Raw genomic sequence first — 22,812 nt, forward strand, 5'->3', positions numbered from 1 at the left:
GGAAGGAGCCATTTGAAGGAGGGTAAATTGTGACCATGAAGGGAGTCTCACTGTCAGAAACAATATTCAACAAACAGAAAGAGATTAAAGCATTAAAGTGATGATAAACGGCCATGTCCAAAGTGTGCCAGGACATTCTACATACCGTTACACCACCTTGACCAGCCTGGACTCCTAACCCAAATCAGGTTGAGTCCATGGATTCATGCTGTTGGTGCCAAATTCTGATCCTACCATCTGTGTGTCTCAGCAGAAACCAGGATTGCTCAGACCAACCTACATTTTCTTCCAGTTTCAATGAGCCTGTGCCCAGAGCTTTCATTTCTTGGCTGACAGAAATGGAACCCAGTGTGATGGTGTAACTCGTCCACTATTTTTACTGTAGTTTATAAAGTTGATCAGAGGATCTAAAAACTTTTACTTAATAATGCATGACGTTCAGTTTCCCTGAGGTATAAATATGACGTGATACAGAGGCCTATTTCTTTTATCCACTCTTCAACATGGGAAAGACAAGAGAACGCCCCATTTAAATAAGGCAGATGTGTGTCGATCATCATGAATCAGGCAGCGGCTGACTTGCCCATATCTACAGCCAGAGGAATCATTAAAACAGGAAATTTAAAACAACTAGAACAAGGACAAACAAGGCTGGACGAGGACCCAAGTTTATCTTGCCACCCCGCCCAGTGAGTAGGATGGTAAAAAAAAATCTCCAAAGCTCACTGTTAGAAAACTGCATCGAAAAGTAGGGTCTCAAAGTCTCCATGGGATGCTATCTACATGCCAACAAGCTGTTTGGGAGGCATGCAAGGAAAAAGTCTTTTCTCACCAACAATCACAAACATAAATGTCTGGAGTTTGCTGGGACTTCACATGGGACTGTGTGCTGTGGTCAGATGAGACTGAGATTAAGACTTAAGACTAAGTTTTTTGGCAACAAACACTGTTTGTGAAGTACGGTGAAGGATCTCTGATGCTGTGGGCCTGTTTCTCTTCCAAAAGACCTGGGAACCTTGCTAGGGTGCATGGCATCATGAACTCTCTAAAATACCAGACAATCAAAAACTGATGGCATCTGTCACAAAGCTGAAGATGGGTCGTCATTGAGTATCTCAGCAGGATAATGCTCAAAACATGTGGCGAAATCTACACAAGAATGGTTCTGCAGACACAAAATTAAACTCCTCTCATGGCCATCTCAGTCCCCAGACCTCAACTCAACAGTCTAGTTTCCAAAAATATATATTTTATTATTTTATTTATTTATTATTATTTTTTTTAATTATCATTAATTGTTTTATTAATGATGTGTAGGGAGTGCTGTGTAATGCCCCCATTCATATTCGTATATAATTTACATCCTCATTAAACTATTATTCAGTCAGCCTTCATGTTCTGTGGACGGAGGTGGAGTCATCCAGGAGGAATCCACTCCCCTCAGGACAGAAATAGTCTTCTGTAGGTTCAACTTGATCAGTCTATCTACAGTATGTACTGATGTGTAGTGTCAGGCAATTCCCAAAATACTAAACACAGCACAACATTGTCACTGTTTCTTCCTTCAGTTTGTCACAGCACCATGCAGGCATGTATTTTTTATAGATTCAGTATGCATTCTGCAAATTCCTCTCAGCTGGATATCCTGACATTCCACTTACATGTTAGACAAAAAGAAACAATACTATTTTGCATAACTTTTTTAAATCGTGGACAAAATAAAACACTGATTAAACATATTTAGGCTTCATTATGCATATTTCCGACACTGAAGGCCATATCTTTTACAGTGCAAAAAAAGCAAGTATAGTAGAATATATTCTCTGAATTGTATTGAAAATGCATTTTTTTTTTACAGTTTGGTAAGTGTGTGAAAAGCAGAATAAACGAATTTTATGAATAAATCAAACAATAATTAATAAATTTTTTCTCTTCTCTCTTTTCCCTATAACCTTCTATTTACCCCTTTATCCTGTATACTGGGTCCTGGAGCCTATCCCAGGGAACATAGGAAATGAGGAGGAATATACCTGCAGGGATGTCTCTCTCTCTCACACACACACTACAGGCAATTTGGGAACACAAATTACCCTAATCTGCATGTCTCTGGACTGGTGGGGAGAAACCCGAGGAAACCCATCAAGCACATGCAAAGTTCAATAAAACAAAATAACTTTGTATTATAAAGTAATAATTCAAGTGGAGGTCCACAAATTACTGCCTGACCAAATAAATAAATAAATGAATAAATAAAGCATGGCCAATTCATGAATGGAAATCATTTCTCAGACCCCCCTTTTACTATTGGATATTATGACCATGTCATCTGAAAAATAATGAACCCACTGTGATAACCTGGTCATTCAGTACATTCATGTTTAAAAGATTGTTAAACATAACGTTGCTGACCCTAGATCCTGACACATAACAGAAACTTGTACAGTCGGCACTATGCATGATGGGTGCCTAATATGCTTCACTTTTTACCTTGACCACTGGTCCCATCACTCTGGAATAGGTTTAATCTGAACTCATCAGACCACATTTCCGTTGCTCTAAAGTCCAGTCTGTATGCTGCCTTGCCAATTGCAGCCTTTTTCCAAATTAGTCTCAGTAACAAGTGGTTTTTCATGACCACACAGCTGTTTAATCACAATCCTGTTAGTCCTCATCACAATGTACATGTGGAGATGCTCTTACTTTTCCTATTAAACAGAAGTTTTATGCACCTTTACCAAGTGTCTAAATGATCCCCAATCCTGGTCATGATGTTCCATCTGCAGAGTTGACAGCTCTGCAGTAAACTTTCAGCTTTTAATAATGTGTTGGAGAGTTTTATTTATCCAAGTTCCAGTGATTTCAAACCTCCTTACTTTTCTTTGATTTATGCAGACCAATAATTTGTCCCTTGTGGAATGTGGAGTTGTTTTTGGCCAGGCAGTGTGCTTACAAGAAAATGGTGGTTTAACAGCTTTCCCAGTGATTTAAAGGTTGGTGATGTCTTTACCTTTTCAAAATATGGGATGAGAGTTGATTAAGACAGTTGTACTTGGAAATGTTTTGTTTATTGTGTTTAGTTTTGCCACTAAAGAAGTGAGCAGAGTCTTTTTGTGCGCACTGGTGAGCAACTTGTTAGTCTAAATGAAAAAGGTTTCAAAAGTAATTTACATCAAGCTCTTGGGATTATATAAGGTACATTTTGACACATGCCAAAAAAAAAATTAAAATAAAATACAAAATTCGACGCTCCCCCTGAGCCCTTGGTGTAATCAGGCTCTGCGCGTAAAACTCGCTCAATTTCCGGTGATTATGAACAACTTGTTTGAAAGACACAGTGTGTCGCAGCGCTCGTTAGCTGAAATCACTCTAATTGGCCTCGAGAGGACGCGGCGCTTCAGTCCGAGTGAACGCAGGCAGGCAGCTTGGGGAGGGGGGGGAGGGGGGGGGCACCTGTCAATCACAGCCCGGCTTTATAACCGCGCGCATCCCGCAGCCTCCGGGAATAAACACGCACGGGTCCGAGGGAGTACAACCCACGCGTGATTGAAAGATACTTACAGAACTCGATTGGTTTTTTTTTTTCTTCTTTTCTGCGGAAATGGACAAACTTCAGGACGCGAACGCGAGCGCGCCGAACGGCAGCTTGAACAGACGCGCGTTTCTGGAGAAAGCCGCTTACCAGCACCTGCAGCAGGCCGACCTGAAGGTTCTGGTGCCGGTCGGGCTGGGCGTCATCTCCGTGCTGGGCTTCATCGCGAACGCCACCGCGGTGGGAGTTCTGGTGGGCAACGCGCGCAAAAGCAAGCTGTCGCTGATCAACGCGCTCATCCTCAACCTGCTGCTGGCGGACGCGCTGCTGCTGGCTCTCGCCGTCCCGTTTAAAGCCACGGCGTACTCGCGCGAAGCCTGGACTCTGGGCTTAGTCGTGTGCAAAACGGGCGACTGGTTCGTGCACGCGTGCATGGCGGCCAAGAGCCTCACCGTGGCCATCATGGCGAAGGCGTGCTACAGGTACGTGAGCAACCCGACCAAGCAGGTGACGATCCGCCTCAAGACCATCGTGGTGGTGCTGCTGTTCACGTGGCTCCTGGCGTGCGTCCTCCCGCTGCCCCACTGGCTCTTCACGTCGCTGGAGAAGGAAGACGGAGGGATGCTGTGCGTGCTCGAGGTGCCGCAGGAAGCGCGGGAGTTCATGTCCGTGTACGTCAAGGCGTATCCTCTGCTCGCCTTTTGCGCGCCGCTCAGCTTCGCGCTGCTTTACTTCTGGCGCGCGCACGGCCGGTGCCAGCGCCGCTGCAGCAAGACGCAGAACCTGAGGGCGCAGATCCGCTCGCGCAAGCTCACCCTGATGCTGTTCGGACTGGCCGTAACCATGGCGACGATGTGGCTGCCGCACTGGGTGGCCTGGGTGTGGATGCGGCACGCGGCGGACAGCGACGGCCCGGTTCCCCCTGTGCTGTTCGCCGTGGCCGCGCAGTTCATCATGTTTTCCATCTCTCTAGCCAACCCGCTCATAGTGCTCGCGCTGTCCGAGGAATTCCGCGAGGGCTACAAGGGACTTTGGCGGCGTCTCACGCTGCGCAAACACGCGCCCAAGCAGCAACCCAAACCCGGGCCGCACGCGCCCACCGCGCCCAGGTCACCCACCCCGCGACCCGAGGCTTCCGCGCACCTTCCCCCGAGGAATACCGACGAGTCCCGAGCGGACAAACAGCAGCAGCAGCAGCAGGATGAGGAAGAGGGGACAGGGGAGAGTCCCGGAAACGGCAATAAGGATGGCGTGGTGCCTCCAGATGTGGAGCAGTTCTGGCACGAGCGCGAGGGTGGCTCGATGTCCCATGAGAACGACCCCGTGCCCTGGGAACACCAGGACCCTAAAGAGGGCAAGCAGTAGACTAAGACACGACCTAAGAGCCAACAGATATTCAACTCTCACATTCACACCAGGAAGCTCAGAGGCTACAACCAAGTGACCTCACATGAGCTCCACATCAAATAGGACACAGCGCGGTAGCAGGGTGTCCCAAAAGTCTCCATGCACACTTTGGGGAAATAAACACAATAAAGCAATTACATGCAGAACAGCAGACAGATGACTCTGTGTGAGTGTGTGTTTATACAAAGAAATAGCAATTATGTCAGGATGCTTTGCAAATTAAATTACAATCAAATTTTTTTTTTTTTTAATGATACTTTCCTTACATTTATGGAGACTTTTGGGACTTGCATATAGTGTGAATGCAAGTCGATATACAGTGCATTAATATACACTTCCACCAGCAAACTTTCAAGGCCTCTTATTGGTATCAGAATTCCATTCATGGTTCAAGTTTCACCACTGAGAAGAGATGAAGATCCCATTCAATGAAAAAAAACCCCTACCAGTACCATTAATGGACTAGATTATTGAATCACGTTACTATTTATTGTAAAGACAGTGCTTTGGTTTATTGGCTGTGATTACTCCTGTAGAGAAATGTTGCACGTGTTATATTTTGTGATCTAGATGTACACAATATGTAAAGAAATTGAAAAAAAAAACTTGATGTAGAGAAACTCTACACTTACATGTTTTTTGTGTCTTCTTGTCAGATATTATAAAGCTGTAAATAGCACATTTCTGGACTGGAATGTTAATTTAGCAAATTCCTTGTACAATTCTCCAAATTATGTGACCTTATTTCCACAAACAGAGCTGTAAAATATGAGAGGAAATGTTTTGTAAATGTATTTGCGCACAAATAAATTATATTCCGGATAACTATTAAGGCATAGCGTGTATTTTACATCAGCGTCCCATTTTACACCAAAGTTGTCAAACAAAAGACACGTATTCGATATCTTAAAAAAGTAGGTCGCCTTTATTCCAGTCAACTTGTACAGAAACACTGAAGCTACAAAAATCATTTCAAAAACATTTGAACAATTAAATTAAACCCCACTAGCAGCAGAATGGCATGGCCACTGCTGGCACAGACTAACATTACACTGGGCTAATGAAGGAATAGACCATCCATTGTTTAAAAAATATCTTACAGTTTACACAAGTCAGTTAAAATGACACAGAAACAGAGGCGCTTCAGTAGATGAAAGCCACAGTGGATGACTGCAGTCCCAAAAAACGAGACACATACTGTGCGTCCTGGTTTTGAAAATCAAACCGTTTGTACAAAAGTCAAAACGACTGGGAGCATGGCAGATTTTATGGAGCATGATCCATCCACATGTTCTGGGGGAAAAAAAGTGGGGGGGTACAGGTGGTCTTTGCCGCTCTGCCAATCCCGCTCCTGGGCATTTCCCCTGGCACGACAGCACAAAAACACAGCTAGCCATGCAGAACTAATGCAGATGTCCAATGCGCTAAAAGGATCAGGTGAGTTCGTGTGGATTTGTAACGGATTCCTTGCTCAAATTGCCGCTTTAACCGTTTTAGACAGATGTTTGCAGCCGTCATTCAGACTAGAAGTGAATTTTCACAGAATTTTATCAGCACACCTGCTTCCACTGGTCACCCAGCTTTAGTCCATTTAGATATGCTGAAGAAAGGCAAAAATAAAACAAACGATAAGGGTACCAAAAAAGCCTGCATTCTAAAACAGTGCTTATTTCTGGTCCTAAGGATTAATGCAACGAATGGCACGCTGCGGATGAGGAGTGAAAAAAGTTGGAGGTCTGGAGCATGTGTTTGTGTATTTAAGTTAGATGTTCACTTGTTAGAACGTCGAGCAGGCTCGAATGCTGTGGGAGGGGGAGGGGGACCCCTGCGCTCCAGCTCCTCCACATACGCCATGATGAGTTTCTGTCTCTCGTCTGGCATGCAGTCCAGTACCAGATAGCGTTTATCGTTCTGTAGGATCTTTGTAATGTCTGTCAGGTGCTGCTCAGACTCCTGTATCAACTTGCGAGATCTGATGGAAAAAAAATAAACAGTCACAATCATTTTCATTATTAGGGGAAAAATATATATAATTAAGACGAGCAAGGTAAAATAATCTGATTAATTTCTTTGAGGCAATTAATTTCTGAGTATAAATAGATGCATTTAAGACTACTGGATATATTTGAGTTCTATGACTGCTAGTGTGTGTGCAAACCAGTGGAACTCTAAAGGTAAAGACAGCACACTGACTGCAGCTGTGAGACATCTGCCCTGTACCACAAATCACTACCATACTGTCTCTAGAGACCACTGCAGTCTCCCATATGCCATCACAGAGCGTGGGAGACTGGGCTGTCCTCTAGACGCATCATCACAGTGGCTGTCTCTAGAAAACAATCCAGTCTTCCATGCCATCATATTGCGCTTTGAGAACACACATTATTACACACAGTATCTCTAGAGAACAGCCCGCTTTCCCATGCTCTATCTGAGTATCTCTAGAGAACAGTTCAGTCTCTTATCACAGCATGTTTAAAGAGCTATGCAGTTGTCTAGGGCTGCATAATTTCTTTAAAACAAACAAACAAAAACAAATCACAGTGATTGTTTTGACACCTACTGAGGTTTTTTTAAAAAAAAGGTAAAATATCAAAATTTTGCTTTTATAGGACATGCACATTAATATAAAAGCTAATTAATTTTAGGTTTTTTTTCAAAATTAAGCTGCATTTATTGTATAGTTTGGAAACAGCAGGTAGTTAGCATGAGACTTACACAATAAAAGACATACGCAATGTTTAGTATAAGCCAGAAAAAAAACAATAAAAAAGTAAATTAATTGATAAATGAATAATACCACTGTGTAATATAATGTGCAATACGACAGATATTTATTTAACTTATTCAATAAAATCCCACATCCTACTCTGTTTGTTGTTAACTTTTTTTTTGTTGGGTTGTTTTTGTCTCGTCTTTGTTTTGTTCTGAAAGCTCTGTCACTAAAATCAAATTCCTTGTAAATGCAAGCGTAGTTAGCAATAAAACTCTCTGATTCTGATTATAAAAGTGAATTTAAAAAAATTGCAATCAAAACGAATTTTTTTTTGGCATTTAATATAAGTTTTTGCAATTTTTAATTCACTTTCAAGTATCCATTTAATTTATTTTTTTTAATTTCTTTTTGACACAAAGCTAATTCCATATAATCACAGATCCATATCATGATTGTATTTACTACGCACCACGCTCTAGACCAGTGTCACTGGAGGGTGGTGGACTGAGTCTTATATCCTAATCACAGCGTTCAGTGGAAGGAACATCTGACCCTGTGCTCTTCTGAACAACAGTTTTATATAAAATATTCCATTACATACGAACATGACTACACAATATATATTTGGCTCAGTAAAACTGTATGACAGGCCATGTTTATTTGACAACTCACTTGTATGTGATAAACTTGGTCTCTTTTAGCAGAGTTCTGAAGTCTGCTTTTGCTGAAATGTGCTTGTCTTTGATATAGTCTTCAAATTCTCTCTGTTTCTTCTGCAAAGCATGCAAAGCAGACACACTTACTGGATAAATCAGACAATTCTTTATGACATTTTATTATGAAAAAAAAAGTAAAAAAATAAAAAATCCTACCCGATCACTACTCGAAAACTTTATACACCTTGGGTCCTCTTTAATGCTCTTTTTGACCTCCTTCCATGTCGATGTCAGCGTGATCTGTTGGAAGAAACAGGTTGGTATGATGTTTTTATTTGGATTCTATCCACATAAGTGTACACAGTGATGCACATGAGTTAGATTCAAACAGAAAGAGCAGATGATGGTGGCCATACCATGGTCGTCTCGTCTAAAAGTTGTCGGAAGAGCTCCTTCTTCTTTTTAGTTAGTGCTTCGATGTGCTCATTGAAAAGCCTTTCCTTCTCCTCTCGCTCCAGCAATGATGATGTCTCCCAGCGGTGGTCTTTCCTCAGGGAACGTCGCGTCTCAGACCACGAGGCGTCTGATGATCTGACCTGGCATTTAGAAGCAAAGGATTAGATGTGAAGCTATCTCAAACAACGGATTGTGTGTGAAACACTGCAAACAGGGGCACAGAAATTTTTATATTTTCTTAGAGTTTAATATTTTGTGCTCATTTTTTTATTACTCAAAAAATCGATTCATTTATGAGTCAGAATTCTTTTGTGTGGCCATTTACTCAACCCATGTACTCGCTTTTGACTTTGGAGGCAACTGGGATGGTAAAACATACAGCTACACTATTTACATAATTTCCTCCCGTGTGGTAGGAGTGAATTATTTGTTTAAAGATAGTTTGCTTAGAAATAATAATTATGTTGAATAAAAGATATGTGCTGCTAAGTAAAAATGTAAATTTTTTGCTTAACTGAATTTTATTGTGCATTTTTTTTGTTTGTATTGTTTAAAAGCTGCGCTTGGTTTTTAAGTGAGAAAAATAATGCTGTAAGGAATAAGCTATATTTAATTAATAATTAAACTTTCTTAACAAAATCAGGGAACAAATATAATATAAAAAAAAACTTTACTGGCGTCACACATGGAGCATGATGCAGCATTTTACACCTGTCCATGTGATCACAGTGATTTTTAGTTTGTGTTTGCACACACATCTCACCATATCGGACATGAGAGCTTTGAAGTGTTGCACAGCTTCCTCTCTTTTGTGCTGCTCTCGTTCACGGTCAATCTCTTTTGTTTGCTCAGAGCGAAACCGCTGTACCATCCGCTCTCTCTCCCGCAGGCTGGCTTCGATCCGTGCCTGCTTCTCCAGCTCCTTTTCCTTCTCAGTGTTCGAGTTCTAGGAAAAGCATTAACGAAACAAGCACAGCTTAATTACTGTTCCTGACAACAACTGCACCACTTAAAAACAGAAAATTCTACAGAACTGTCTAATAGTGGTTGGTAGTTTTTCTTTTCACTAGTTTTAGAGATCTTGACATATCCTATCTTGGAAGACAAATGTGAATGTTTTGATCTGATTTGCCCCTTTGGTATGTTTAATTGTAAACTAAATCGCCTGTACCTTGGCGAGCTTCTCCACAAAGCTTTTGAAGAGTTCCTCTCGTGCAGCTGACGTCTCCACCGCTTTATACCGAGGATCCGTCTCCATCTTCTCCTTCACTTTGCTCCAGCGCTGCTGGCCATCCACATGGTGATCAGATAGCAACTCGAAGAAGTCCTGCCTTACCTAAAACAACATGGATCACCATCAACCTGGCACCACTGGCATTACACTGCCGCTAACACAAGAGGAAGTGAAGCAGAAAATGTAGTCAGATTTGGGTTATTTAGGAAACGTGTTCTCTCTGGGGTAGTACTTGAAGCTGTTAGCTGTTATAAATTATGAAGATAAACATGTACTCAGGAGGTATATACATTTCCTTTACAGTCAAAAGGTCTCTGGGTGCAAACATAAACGTTTCCTGTACCCTGGTCTGACTGGTCATTACACCGTGCACAAGCGTTGTTGTTAAAGCAGCCTTGGAGTTGTTGTAGATTGGCATCCTCTGGTGAACCCCACTCTGTGAAGACCTCCCCACCTATCACCCCTCCCCCAACAGGTGACATTTTGTTGCTATTAATGTTTTATTGCTGACCTTTAGCTGCCAAAAGCAATCAGCACACTCACCCATTACTTAAGCATAACTACCACATACCAGCCTGAATAAACCTATACAAACGGAGGGACGTATGAAAGTGTCCTACTTACGTTTCCATTAAAGCAGGTGTTAGTGAACTGGCTCTGCCAATCAATTCCATTCCTAGGTTCTGTTTGACTGATAAACCGTGTTACCCATCTCTAGTGGGAATTAAGCCTCATATGTATATCATGCTCACCTTTTCACCTCGGTTCTTCGAGTTCTCTTTCTCTTTCTTTCTCAGAGAGGTCATGAACTCGGTAAAAATGGTTTCTCTGTCCTTCATCTTCTCGATAGCTTTAAAACGCGAGTCCCTCGCATGTTTGGTTGCAAATTCACTAAATGTAGTTCTGAAAAAAAAATGCAAAATTATTTAACTTGCATAAAACATTATTAATATCAATAAAGTACAATACCAGTCAAAAGTTTCGACACACGTTTAGGTTTCTTTTCTAAATTCTAGATACAATACTTGATTAAAAAAATAAATAAAATTTAAGTCAGTTGTTATTTCAAGACATGAAGTTCAGCAAGCACCATGATGAAACCCAGCTCTCATGAAGACTATCACAGGAAGGCAAGACCAAAACATACCTCTGCTGCAGAGGAGAAGCTCATTTAAAGTGACCAGTCTCAAAAATCACAGATTTACCTCGGGTCAGATTAGAGCCATTATGAAGGCTTTACTGAGCGCAAATAAAAAGACACATCTCAATATCAGGAGAGTTCAGGAGATTATTGCATATTTTGGATGCGTTCAGCATTGTGTTACAGTGAAGAAAGAAAGAAAAATCAGAATGCGTGTTAAAACTATTGACAGACAGTGTGCATACTGCAGTAGCGCATGGCTGCCATACAGTACTTTAATTCTTAAATATGTACACTAAAGTGCACAAAAGCCCCTGTTTTGTCTTGTGTCTTTCATTTCGTCATATCAGCATAATATTTTGTCCCATTGGGAATGTTTATACTGTGGTCTAGGAGCATGCAGATTTATTGGAATAAATGGATAACCAAGTGAGGCGCTAGTATTCATATGCTGACTGACTGGGTATTTATGTCTTACATCCACACAAATCTTTCTCACTCACTCATTCATTATATCACTTATATGCTGAATCCTGTACAGGGTAGCAGGGGGGCTGCAGCCTGTCTATCCGAGGGGACTCAGGGCATTAGGCAGGGTACACCCTGGATGAGGTGCTAATCCATCTCAGGGCACACCCACATAATGGGTGATATAATGGGCCACATAATTAGAAAATGCCAATTAGCCTACCCTGCCTGTTTTTGGACTGTTGGAGGAAACCAGAGTACCCTGAGAAAAGTCACCAAGCACGGGGGGAACATCCATCTCCAAGCACACAAACCCGAGGCGCGATTTAAACACTAAACCGCAGTGCTGGATCACACAAAACCATGGATTGCTGTTGTGTTTTGCATGGAAAGTTAGGAAAAGTCTTAATGCTCACCTCACTCCGAGTCTGGCTTCTTCCATCATCCTCCTGAATTCCTCTTTTGCTTGCATTATTTTGTTCTTCTTCTCTTTCCTCTCCTCTTCAGCACGAGTCTTTACATACTGATCGAACACCTGCACAGAAGCAAGCTAGGATTTAAGCTAGTGTTCGAGTAAGTGTTAGTCTAGAAGTTAGTCTAGTGTTTGATAAAACTACATGAGAACTTCTTTGGTAACACTCGTACACGTGTAACATACTCATGCAACCATTCGTAGATCATTTTTAACAATGTGTTGTATAGTTACGAAAAATGCATTAAATTTGCAAAAACTATTGAATGGAGCTGATGCTTAAACTTTATGATACCTATTTATATTGACATTTCTTCCTGTGCATATAATAGTTCGTTCTGTAATATGAGTGTGAAATAAAGAGGTGTGTGTAAACAATGTAAAAGTACCAGCTTCCGTTCCTTGGGGTTCAAAAGCAGATAACGGGGGTCAAAGACGATCTTATGTAGCTCTTTCTCCCATGTAGAAAATGCTGAAACCTGGCAGACAAAAAGTGGGGAAAAAAGTTATTGAAACAAAAAACGGGAAATAAGAGCTTTTAATGCCCCTTTCTTCTGTAGTTACGCCCATTCTAATGAGCAGGACATTCAGCGGGTGAGCTCTTCTGAGCACGCCTCCCCCACAGTGCTGGAGTCAGGGTGTGTGCTTGCGGTGTTTCATCCCTCTCCACATCAGCATCTCTAATGAATAACACACACGGCAGGGTGGCCCTGCACCTCCCTCCAGCTCTCTCCCCACACTAATTGGAAAGGAAAATACTGGGGTAATTAGTCAGGGACGAAACAAGGAGGGATGGGTGCTCTTCTACATCTTTCGCAGTGGCTGCTCTAGTTACTACATTATGGTCTCGCTTAAGCACACAGGAGCTAAATAAGGAGGAGGGTCTCACCTTGATGTCTGCTTCTTTTTAACCGCATAAAGCGGCCTTTTATCTGTCGCTTGGAACACACTGTCAAAAGGGCAAACACCCTAAAGAGCTCTCAAGCACTTACTTAACAGGGCAGTTTACTTTTTAATGTTAGAAGTATCTAATCTGCTACCACTGATCATGGTAAGGGGAGAGGTGACGCTCATATTTAATGAGAAGATAAGACGAGACTGATTGATGCTACTCTGATAAGTTAAAAGCTCAGGGGAAAATCTTAATGAGATTTAAAGCTTTAAGGCAGCAACAGGTTTAACCTTTTAAGAACAGAGGTAGGAAAATCCCTTTAGGAATGATGAAAAATCTGAATCTCATATTAAATAGCACTTAAAGGTTATTTTGCCTGTCCAAGCCATAGCTAATGTGCATGTTTAAAGGAGTAGTTTGACTTACCCCTCTTTCCAGCAGCATATCTTTGAACTGGTTCATCCTGGTCTCTTGTGGAACAACGGCTCGCTCCCTCGCTGCTCTTAGCTCAGCCTCCACCGCCGCTTCCTTTTCCAAATCTGTCTCCTTCTTCTCTTCCAGTCTGTGACAAACAACGTAATGTGAAATTAAAAATAAAATATTTACTGAGTGGCTCGAAAAGAGGATGTGTTATGGAAACATGCACATCCGTAAAGACATGGTTAATCAAGATGGGTGTGGAACAACTCGAGTGTCCTACACAGAGCTGTGACCTCCACCCTACCGAACACCTTTGGGATTGGAACAACGACTTGTAAACCAAACCTTCTCCCTTAACCCCATTGCCTAACCTTAGTAATGCATAAAAGACAAAATTTCTTAACAAAGTTAAAACAATGCAGCAACATAAAGATGGTCTCAGCAATTTCCCCTAAAGGGAACCGAGTGTAAGCAAGTCATCGAGCGTATGTTAAAAACTCCAGTGAGATGCAAACTTGGAATTTTCACCTGTTTGAAATCACTGCAAGGTGGCAACAGTTCATAACTAGCATTAATATGTAAGATAATTAATGGCCCACACAAAAAAAAAGTAAACATGAAACTTAAATGAAAGCTCACTTTCTCTTCTTGGCACTGCTGGGCTCATCCTCTGATGTGTCCTCTGAAGCTGCAAGCTCTTGTTCCTGCTTAACGATTACTGTTTACACACACACAAACACGTTTGTTAAGAACAGGTGGACGATCATCAAGTCATTTAAGACAGATGACACGCAGCTCATCTCATGTATTAAAGGTGTAAGAGTTGAAATGCCTGCATTTGTATAAATTAAATTGTTAAAATCACTGCTACAGTGCTAAAACTTAGCCAAAGAGCAGGCTACACCTTGAGCAGAGAGAGAACATGGATTGTTACCGTCTCTAATAAGACTTGCTTTTGCTTAACACACACGCATACAGACACAGAATCCACTCCCAACAACTCACTAACAGACACCACAGTACACCTCAAGGCCCTGTGAAGTCATGCCATGCGGGGCCGGAGCTGCCCAAGAGGCACAATTGTAACATACAAATCACTTTACATAATGTTTTGCATTGACTGATCATTGTAAACAACAACCTGAGAACTTTGATGTACTCATGGTACAGAAGCAGATCACTAACCTGACTTTGGGCCGTTGTCAAAGCCTCTCTTGTGTGGTGGCTCCTGTATGCTCTTATCAACGTCGGCGCGTCCCACCAGCTCCTCCGGCCGCTCCCACATGGACATACGTGTGGTGGGGTTGTAAAAGAACACTCGATCGTCACCAGTCCAAACCACGCACCTGACAGGGAATTGAGCACAACACTGATGAGTCTCTGTAGTGTTTTTACGCAGAGACAAATTGTCCTTGGATTCCAACAACGGTCCATATTTACAAAACACTGTTTACAATCGCAATTAAAAATCACCTTTAATCAGGCAATGATTTAAACAGACTGCTTTATGTATGCAAGACCTGTTAAATCCTGTTATTCTTTCCAGATCAACAGTTAAAATAACTAAGACAGTAGGTCTGTGTAATTACTTTGGTTTAAGCTCATAACTAGATATCGTGGTTTATTACTGTGCTGTTGTATATAAATGTTGATGTATTGATTTTTTTTTTCATATAGTTTATAAAAGTTCCTTTTTTTTAAGGAATATTTTGGCTAGTATACAAACATACTGTGGTTAACAACATACAGTAGTATGACTTTATCATTTTTTTTTTTAACTCTAAAACAGATAGCTAAGGCCATGGTGTCCACTCACACCTAAATAGTGCGCTATGAGATGAGATTTGCACATTTATACTTACAGTATAATTAAGTCTGCAGCAAAATCGATTTAAAAAGATCAATTTATTTCATCAATTTTGCTTTGTGCATATGACTGGGTTTGGGTGTGATGGGGGCTCAGCTTTTCTTAGATACAAGCAGGGGTCTCCAAGGGGGGGGTTTGAGGTATTAAGCACTAGTTGTGTGTGCTCCACTCTCGTCACTCTTACCATGGTGTGCCTGGAATGGGGTTGGTGGCTACAGGTTTGGATTTCTTAGCAACCTTCTCTTCTTCAGTCATTTCTACCTCCTTGGGCTCCTAAAACCAAAACAATTCATAATAATAACACATTAATAATAATAATAATAAAAAAAACAACCTACGACACATCAGTAAATAAATACAGTTTACACAGCGACGCATTAGCTACGACATTCCACCGGAAACGTACCTCCTTCGGCACTATAGGCTCAATCTTAGGACTGTCATCTTCCACCTGCATGAGTTCGAGATCATCAGCATCATCTGCAGAGTCTTTGGCTTTCTCAAGCTCCTTTTCTGTTATGAAGAATCACAAAGACCAGTTTCCAGTTGAGCGATCTGCTCCTAAATCATACTAAGACATGGCTCTAAATCCATGGAATGTCAGAACATGAACCCACATCAGGCTATGACCATTTTATTCATCCAATAAATCCTACTGGATTAAAAATTATGAAGTCTAGAAGTCATGTTTAATTCACTCATTCGACATCTGAACACAGGCTCTGTTCAGGGGGCGAGTATTCTACCGTGCTAAACACCCAGACCTTTGTCTCTGAGCTCCTCAGGCTTGTCCCAGGTGGTCTCCAGTGTGCGCTTGTTGTAATAATACGACTTCCCTTCTGCAGTTTTAAACTCTGACCAATCTCCTCCTGACAGTGGGGACGAGCTTGCTGCTACTGTCATCTGAGGAGGCATCATGGGTAAAAGGGGAGGTGCCATGCCAGGAAGCATACCTAGGAAACACACACACATGCCATAAACATACTGGGTGAACAAGGGTCAGTACTGAAGAACTCTGAAGAGCTCTAGAGACTTGTAATACACAAGTTTGTGCACAGTTATTTATAGATGCTCAACTTTATGTATGCTAATAAATAATGAGGTGCAAACTTTCAGCTTTTATTTGAATGTATTTACACCCAAATCAGGTAAACAGTGTCGGGCAGACGTATTTAGATAACTGACTGTTCGTCTGTTCTCCCCATTATTTCACTCGCAGGTATCGAAATAAGACATCTATAGGTGATTTAAAGTGTGGTATTTGCAACTGAAATCTGTTGATGTTCACTATTAATATATAAAATAACAAAGTGGTCACTGTTAGTAACGAAAGCCATCATTAAGCTAAAATAATGAATGAAGTGTGACCTGCTATGGAAAATATTATTTTTTGTTATTAATTCTGAGATTTTGCTAAAATTTTCACCACAGGTCAAAGCAACTATCTGGTACATTTTAAAGAGGAACTTCATGATCTCAGGATTAGGAAAGGACCTGGAGGACAACAGAAAAACTTCTGTGGTTGACAACAGATTTATTTCCCTTTACCGACAGTTAAAATGCTAAGAAGTTTCATCAAGAGAAAACTTCATCAAAATAAATAAAACACAATGTAATATATTAGTAAACACTGATTGCCCCCCCACCAAAAAAAAAAAATAATAATTAAATGGACAGATGAAAATGTACCAGAAAGATAGAAAAAAAAACTTTAGAGCAAAGAGAAGGAACAGCTCCTCCTAATAATGCATGCATGTATGGCTGCCAGTGGAATTGGTTCCCTTCGATTTATTGATGATGTGACACCTTACATTGTCATATGGACAATAACCTGAAGCATATTGAAATGCCATGTTTTTTTTTCCACCTAAGCCAAATGTGCTGCCGTGAGCAAGTCAACCACCTGATCTGAATCCAATTGTGCAAAAATTTTATTTGGTAAAAAGACTAAACAAAAATGAAGCTGAAACACCTAAAGGACCAACAGGATCTAAACACACTTGCAGTATTATCTTGGCAGGGTGTCGCCATAAAGGATGGCATATCATTTTCAACCAATCAATTTAATGACTATTTAATTTAGAGGCGGCAAGGTATCTCGGTAGTTAGCACGGTCGTCTCGCACCTCAAGTGTTGGGGCTTGTGATATATAGATAGCAATATACAGATATACATGGATAGAGTACGATTGGGTGTGTGAGAATGTGTGTTTGTGAGATGTAGAATAAGTGGTATAGATAATGAATGGAACTGAAATTTAGAATCATCCCTTAACTGATGTAAATACACTTCATTTAATGCTGAAAGACATTTTATGATTAAAAGGTTTACAAGGGTAACTTCTTAGTAACAAGGATACTGAGAGTGTAGCAGTATCCCTCACTAAGCTGGCATACATATGAGAAAAGGGAAAAGAGGAACCAGTGGAGTGGAGGAAACTTTTAAATCATCTTTTGAAACTGTATCATTATTGAGTTGATAAAAAAGAGAGAGATTTTGTTAACCAAACTGTCCTTCATATAGATTAACAACCACTTTATGTTGCTGTGCAGCCATTCTCTTCTCCGTCTGTCAGTATAAAAACATCGCTGCTGGTTATTTGGGTCATGGATCATCCAGCAGTACATGTTGAACTAGTGGATGATCATAACAGGCACATAACAGTGATGCTGGGATTTTTATACACCTCAAGGTCACTGGGTTGAGAATACACCATCAAGCAAAAATATCCAGCTAAGGCATCCTGTGGTCAGAAACTGATATTGATTACAAGCCAGAAGACAAACAGCATAAACTGAAGGTGTTATATAAGCTTTAACAGGTTGGCTAATAAACATGATTGACCTAAAACCCAGCGACTCTACAAGATTCTGCAGGTGGTTCTTTAGGATTCATCATTAAAGTTAAAACTCTTGCGATACATTTTTCAGTATATGATTCGGGATCACAGACCCTGAAGCTGGCAATCTACCATCTTTTTTGGATTTTTATGGTTATGACACAATCATTTCGGGCAAAAATCGGAATTCTAAAATGCTTTTCTTTCCAAAAAAGGCTGTTGATTTCCTTTTCCACTGAATTCCTGTCAGGCCAAACTAGCCTCAGCAATATCGATAAAACATTCTCATCATTTCTGCCCACAGAACTGCCGATCACTGGATTTTTTTTCTTTTGCATGACAAACACTATACCTAGTAGGGCATACATGTGTATTTACCTTGCTTGCTTCTGTTTAGCCCTCAGAAATCTATATTATCGTTTGATTATGTGAAAAAAAATATCCCTGAAGTACGTTTTGTAAAAAAATCCAGACCAGAAGTGATCCCTGACTTCGGTTTTGGTGTCACCTTTAGATTTGCATTGGACGCCGACAACACAACAAAGCATGCCACAGCGATGATATATACCACAGATATACCACAAACAAATTACTACGAAATACAACAAAGCACAAAGATTTGACAATAAAACAGCAATTAAAAAAAAAAAAAAAAAAAAGGAAGCTCATGAGATGTTAGAAGCTATACATTTATTGCCTGGGCTCTCTGTGTTTAAAAGCGCCTTATGGTTTTGGTTGAAAAATTATGGGCACTTTATAGCTACAAGGTAAATACAATACATAAAGCATGGATGCACAACAGTCACCAGCATGCCGACTAGCAATGGAGAGGGAATTACCGTTCTTGCTGGGAGAGATAGTCTTTATATAAGGACAGCTGACTATCTGCATCATTGCTACACCTAAAAGAATCAAGCAAGCACAGGCCGTTGGTCAGAGAAAGACAGACGTCAACTACAGGTTAAACAACCAACAGGCTCTAGTTTGGTAATGACAAATCTCCTCGGTCAGTCATCATTATGTTGAAACGCCTCCAAAATATACACCATGCCTAAACCGTTGAGGCAACTAGCAATGGCATAGTAATAATGTGTAGTGATAATAATAATAATCTGGAGAGTAATACTGCCATCTACTGATTACTCTCACAAAGTTCAGTCAATCACTAATTTATCACAGGATGCTATGACCTCTTTCAACACAAACAAAGGATAAACTATCAAAGAAGAGAGAGAGGCGGCATTCAGACGAAACTCAGAAGAGGTGTCGCTGCTGTCGTCACCAAAACAGAGGTTCAACCTACCTGGCAGTGGAATGGGCAATCCTGGCAGAGGCACTCGGAAGGGTGGCACCATGACTTGGGGGAAAGCAGGGATGGCAGCAGCGGGCGTTGCCACAGTGTGGGGTAATGCCACAGAAAGTGGCTGTGGCCCTGTTGTGACAGTGACTGCTCCTGCGGGGGCATTTACTGCGACAACAGGAGTCACAGAGACAGTGTGGGGTGCGGTAACAGCAGAACACAACTCTGTGCCTTCGGGAACTGGAAAACACCAGGAAAGGATATTAAATTAAAGGTAGTTTATAGTACATCATATTAATTGGCAAACAACTCATCAGAAAGCTGAGACTGAGATACTGGTTTGAAACAGGTGATACCTACCTGTGCCGGGAGTGGGTAGGAGAGGCGAGACTACATTCGGACTGGGGTTTGATGTGGAGCTCATGACTGTGGATGAGACCTGGGTAGTGTGTGTGGTACTGGAGGCAGCCGCAGCTGCCACCGAGAGGTTAGTTGACGGGCCGGGGCTGCTGGACGCTACTCCTGCAGCCTGGCTCATCATCAGGGGTGTGAGCTCGGCCTGCTGGATCACCTTCACGCCCTCTGGTTTTGCCCAGGCTGACTCTCTTGTGCGTGCGTTATAGTAATACACCTGCAGGAAAGCAAGCAGATTAGAGCTAGAACGAGAATGAGAGCTGGTGTACGAGGTGAGGCATAAATATGAGGTTTAGGGGAAAAAAATGGATATGAACACTGTGTTTACACTGAAGTTACCAGGAGAGGAGGAACATAATTAACAAATATATATAGGGTACAAATATAAGTGATGACCGCATTATGGAGGATTGAAATGGACTTGAGATCATTAATCAAACTACATTACATGTACATTGGACGGCAGTAACTCACTGTACACGTGCAGATGAGGTCACAGCCAGCAATTTTTATTTATTTTTTAAGAATAAAAAGCATGAGCAGTTAAAGGTCAAACACTGAGGGGGAAAAATATAATACCACTTTAAAGGAGGAATGGTTACCATTTATTGTTAAAAAAAAAAATTAAAAACAGCAACTTTTATTTTTTAGGAACCGCATCAGCTAACTGTTGTATGATTATAAACACAGCCCATGGTGTTAGATAAATATACATTATTACAGAAGCTAGTTAATACATATATATACTGTAACTATAAGGACTAAGCATGATACCTTTCCCTCTGGACTCTTGTTTTCCACCCAGATCTCTTCTGTAGAGGGAAGGGAGGGAGCAGCAGGTGGAGCTGTAGGTGGAATACCGGGAGGGAAGATGATTCCAGGTGGAGGAGGCATGGCACTAACTGGTGGTGGAATGAATGGTGGTCTCTTAGAAGACCAAAAAAAAAGGAAAACAGCAAAAGAAATAAACTTTAGTTACACTGCAGTGTTTACATTGTTATAATAAATTGAGTTGAACAAATACTAATACAGTGGAACCTTGTATTGCGAGTAAAGCGGTTTGTGAGTGTTCCGCAAGACGAGCAAAGATTTTTAATAAATTTCGACTTGAAAAACGAACAAGTCTTGGTTTAAGAGTACCGAGCATCACATGATCACAACTGAGCCAATAGTTTTTCTCTTTTGCGCGCTGTGGAATTGTGGGTAATCGTCTCCCCTGCTTAATCTTAGTGCCTGTCTCTCACTTGTATAATCAACATCTGTGCACGTGTGTACTGTTTACTATAACACTGACCATGTGTGTGCGCGGAAAACACATTTTATTTTGTGTCTGTATGCGTGTGTGCACAGCACGTGTGTAAAGCAAAAGTAAGTCTCATTAGAGAGGTTAAAGATCCATTTTCTCCCTCTCTGCTTCAGCCTGTCGTTATGTGTGTGCGTGCGCGTAATTTAACACTGTGCCCCTTCACAGACACACTCTGGCCTTTAACCCCTCTTCAACCCCCTCCTCCTCTCGGCTTCACACACACACACACACACTCTCTCTCTCTCTGCTCAACACAGAAACACTGCTCTGTCGCGATTCTTTTCAAAGGTAAAGTGCTGGTTTGTTTGTTTGTTTTACTTTACAGCAGTGATTCCGTTAGTATGCGCTCATGCGAGTGTCATTAGCGGTAATAACAAAAGTAAAAAAAAAATATGTATAAGTTGTGTAATGTAAATACTTGCACTGATGCACATACACTACTATTTGCAGTTCTGGTGGATGCTAAACTGCATTTCGTTGCTAAGTATCTGTACTATGCAAAGACAAAGGTCTATCTATAGAGTTCAGGAAAACATGGTAATTACAAAGTTAGGGCCAAATCCATCCGTAGACCTGTAAACACGCAAATGTGTCAGGAATATAAACTATAAGATTTAGTTGATTGCAGTATACAAGTAGGATCATATAAGTGTACGCTTCATTTTAGTCCTTTTTAAGCGTGTAATATTACTGGATATGAATATTTACATTTTTGTAATGAAGTTGGATGCGAGTGCATTGGGTTAATAAATCAGTTTGGAGTGAAGTGTAAACAGGTGCACCTGTAAATGGGCGGCGCCAACCGGCGGCGGGACGCTGGGGTCAAAGGGCATCCGTGCGAACGGGGCTCGCGCTGCTGGAGCAGGGCCTCTGATCACGGGGAACGGCGGAGTGGCGGGAGTGCTCAGTAACGGCTGTCTCCGCGGTAAAGCCCCAGCGCCCGGGGGAGCAGCGGTGGGGAACCGGGGGGCTGACTGCTGCGCCATCCTGCTGATACACAAACCGTGCGTGGGGTCACGCAACAACAACAACAACAATAATAAAAACAATAACAACACCCCACCACCACAGAAACGTGAACCAGGCACCATTCATTCCACACCTCCAGACGCATCCTATTACTGCGTCTGTTCACACTAACGCTGATTATAAAAACAAACTAAATATGTATTAAAACCCGCAAATTACTTACTAATAAATTGTAGCTTAATAACACGGTCAGTTTAATCAGCGCATATGTGAGCCGAGCCGCCTCCGTACCGCCTCCCTCACACACACACTACTCACTAACGTTACGTTAGCATGCTATGCTAGTGGACACAGCGCGCTAGCCCGCCCATACATCCTCACATTTAGACAAAACAAGTCAAACTGAGGGATTTATTAACAGAAAATTATATATCTTACTGGCGTTATTTATAAAAAACTGAAGTTAGTCAGTGTTGTGGGTTTAAATCAGACCTGTTAGCGCTGAAGCCAACGCTTTCTCCCTCTGTGTGTTCCGCCATTACAGGAACACAACAACACGCCAGAGTGACGCATTTCCGCTAGTAACCGCCCACACACGCACGCGCACACACACACAATTACTACTACACTGGAGTATAGGGTACCAGTCAAGTTTGGATTGTTTTCCCTACATCCTAGAGCTATATATATATATATATATATATATATAAACACTTGGCGTTAGAT

The 22,812-nt window shown here is 41.5% G+C and overlaps 2 protein-coding genes across 3 annotated transcripts; one reads left to right on the forward strand and one right to left on the reverse strand.

Moving 5' to 3' along the window:
* Nucleotides 1-3,522: 3,522 nt before the first annotated feature.
* Nucleotides 3,523-5,476, forward strand: gpr151 (G protein-coupled receptor 151). Its single transcript, XM_053506433.1, has one exon. It carries the CDS (start codon nucleotides 3,599-3,601, stop codon nucleotides 4,892-4,894), a length of 1,296 nt encoding a protein of 431 aa, XP_053362408.1. The 5' UTR covers nucleotides 3,523-3,598; the 3' UTR covers nucleotides 4,895-5,476.
* Nucleotides 5,477-5,840: 364 nt separating this feature from the next.
* Nucleotides 5,841-22,645, reverse strand: tcerg1a (transcription elongation regulator 1a (CA150)). 2 transcript variants are annotated; one of them, XM_053505839.1, is made up of 20 exons: nucleotides 22,579-22,645; nucleotides 21,900-22,107; nucleotides 20,586-20,738; nucleotides 19,758-20,028; nucleotides 19,401-19,637; nucleotides 16,023-16,211; nucleotides 15,665-15,771; nucleotides 15,443-15,531; nucleotides 14,577-14,737; nucleotides 14,031-14,109; nucleotides 13,398-13,533; nucleotides 12,469-12,558; nucleotides 12,024-12,142; nucleotides 10,751-10,901; nucleotides 9,936-10,100; nucleotides 9,528-9,710; nucleotides 8,725-8,904; nucleotides 8,525-8,608; nucleotides 8,325-8,425; nucleotides 5,841-6,908 (listed from the first exon to the last, which is right to left on the reverse strand). In XM_053505839.1, the coding sequence occupies exons 1-20, from the start codon at nucleotides 22,623-22,625 to the stop codon at nucleotides 6,707-6,709; spliced, it is 2,952 nt and encodes a 983-aa protein (XP_053361814.1). In that variant the 5' UTR covers nucleotides 22,626-22,645; the 3' UTR covers nucleotides 5,841-6,706. The 2 variants fall into 2 exon arrangements, with proteins under 2 accessions (XP_053361814.1, XP_053361815.1); XM_053505840.1 differs by having other exon boundaries at nucleotides 21,900-22,104; nucleotides 22,579-22,629.
* Between the last annotated feature and the right edge of the window lie 167 nt (nucleotides 22,646-22,812).

The sequence above is a fragment of the Clarias gariepinus genome, chromosome 10 (genome assembly GCF_024256425.1).
Source record: "Clarias gariepinus isolate MV-2021 ecotype Netherlands chromosome 10, CGAR_prim_01v2, whole genome shotgun sequence".
NCBI classification, from domain to species: Eukaryota; Metazoa; Chordata; class Actinopteri; order Siluriformes; family Clariidae; genus Clarias; species Clarias gariepinus.

What these genes read in the sequence shown, in the direction of transcription:
- gpr151 (XM_053506433.1), top strand. Translation starts at nt 3,599, where the DNA reads ATGGACAAACTTCAGGACGCGAACGCGAGCGCGCCGAACGGCAGCTTG.
- tcerg1a (XM_053505839.1), bottom strand. Translation starts at nt 22,625, where the DNA reads ATGGCGGAACACACAGAGGGAGAAAGCGTTGGCTTCAGCGCTAACAG. An exon ending in TTGGCGCCGCCCATTTACAG is followed by an intron (nt 20,739 to 21,899) that starts GTGCACCTGTTT and finishes TGGTCTTCTAAG; the next exon opens with AGACCACCATTCATTCCACC. An exon ending in TTGTGGAGAAGCTCGCCAAG is followed by an intron (nt 9,711 to 9,935) that starts GTACAGGCGATT and finishes TGCTTTTCCTAG; the next exon opens with AACTCGAACACTGAGAAGGA.